The 1,735-nt window shown below is 60.2% G+C and overlaps 1 protein-coding gene across 1 annotated transcript; it reads right to left on the bottom strand.

Annotated features, from left to right (window-relative positions):
- Positions 1-16: 16 nt before the first annotated feature.
- On the bottom strand, positions 17-1,727 carry LAESUDRAFT_765567 (uncharacterized protein; the record flags this gene model as incomplete). Its single annotated transcript, XM_040913725.1, has 6 exons — positions 17-433; positions 491-575; positions 634-827; positions 888-910; positions 1,050-1,391; positions 1,450-1,727. Coding segments are annotated over 6 exons (1,339 nt in total), but the record flags the coding sequence as incomplete, so codon positions are not given.
- Positions 1,728-1,735: the final 8 nt, after the last annotated feature.

Below are 1,735 nucleotides of genomic sequence, written 5' to 3'. Positions count from 1 at the left end.
CCCATCCCACCCATACCCATCATGCCCTCATCCCACATCCCCCGACCACCCCCAAACTGCTCCTCCCAGCCCATGCCCATCCCGCCATCAAACCCGGAGAATCCCATGCCCTGTGGTACGCCCATCCCCATTCCCATCCCGCCCATTCCATGCATCCCCTGCATCCCCATCATGCCGTCCCAGCCCATCATGCCCACGTTGCCCATGTTGCCAATCTCGCCCACGCCGAGCGCGTTCATTGGCATTATCGGTTGTGGCATCATCATGCGGTTCTGATCCTGGAACCCGCCCGAGCGGTTTGGCGGCGGGTTCATGGGCATGGCGAGCGCGCCGGGGGCACCTGTCTGCGCGGGCCCTGCCCCGGAGCCCATTCCAGCATTGAGATTTGTGGAGCCACCACGGACGGGAGACTTTGGGCGGAGGGCGTCAATCTCTGGCGTCGACGATCAGTCAGTCCGAAGCTCAACTGGATCGGGAACACACAACTCACCGGGCGTCATGGGCACGACTGCCTTCCCGCCGTTTGATAGCTCCTTGATCCCCGCCTCCCATGATTCGCGGTTCCACATAAGGGCCTCTGGATGTGCTTGTGGGCCGGCATGCCGACGCCGCCTCCTGCGTATCCGCGTCGACCGCGAGGCCCTCCTTGATGCGCTCCTCCTCGCCCTCCGCGAGCGCAGTGACCCAGCCGCGACGCAGCGTGCGCGCGCACCCGAACAGCTCGAGCCGCCGCATGCCAAGGCAGAAATTCTCAATGAGTGTATACGTCTCGGGCGGTTTGAGCATCGGGTCAGATGTGTCGCCTTCCCCGATCATCACATCCGTGTCTGTAGAGGGAAGTGCCTAAGAAGAGAGAAAGACGGGTCATTGGTGGAGGGAATGCCTACCGACGTTGCAGTGCACGAACCAGCTATCGGTCGAGCGTCAAACGGTGCCCCGGATGCCCATCAGGCAATGCTGCTTCGTGCGCGTCAGCAGGGACATAGTTGGCGGATCTGTCTGGGAAGCCCTATAAGAGATGAACGGAGGCGCAGAATAGCTGGACGTACCCCGGGCCATGGTTGCTGATGTGATTCGTCTTGACCCACACGATGTCCTCACACCGCCGAAAGCCCCACTTCGCCATTACCTCACGTCCACGCTCGAGACCATCGCCCGCTCCGCTGCACACCCACATGAGCATGTATGATGGGTCTGCGGCGAGAATAGGTGGGAGCTCCTGCAGGTGGTCCCATGTGAATGATGACGAAACTGCGGGGTCGATGAGGATGACGTCAAATTTCGACGGATGGAGGGTCGCAAGGTGAGAGAAGGGAAGGTAAGTAGGAGGTAGTGCATACCGTGCGACCGATGCTTTCTTTAGAGAAAGCAGGCGCTGTTGTTTTGGGTACCTGCGCGCGTACCTGATGAGCTCGCACTCACCATTAACAAATGAGACCAGTTACGTACTCCTCGAACCGATGTTCAGGGTCCGCACCTAAGGCCCAATTTTGCGGCCGCTCCCCGCTATCGACGTACCGCTGAGGATAGTCATTTCGAATTGTCTCCTCTTCAGGAACGTAGTTGTGATATCGGGCTACCCGGGCGCGCTTCACGGGAGGCAGGTCTTGGCGAACAGGCCTCGGCCTCGGTGCAAGAACGGGAGAGGATGGCGGTGAAGGCGACGGAGATAGTGGAGGAGATGGGATCAGAGGCAATGTCAAGAGACCGAGGGAAGGGGAAGTGTCCTGAGCTG

The sequence above is a fragment of the Laetiporus sulphureus genome (genome assembly GCF_001632365.1).
Source record: "Laetiporus sulphureus 93-53 unplaced genomic scaffold LAESUscaffold_314, whole genome shotgun sequence".
Taxonomy (NCBI): Eukaryota; Fungi; Basidiomycota; class Agaricomycetes; order Polyporales; family Laetiporaceae; genus Laetiporus; species Laetiporus sulphureus.
The sequence above is the reverse complement of the archived record's forward strand: the minus strand, read 5'-3'. Positions and strand labels throughout refer to the sequence as shown.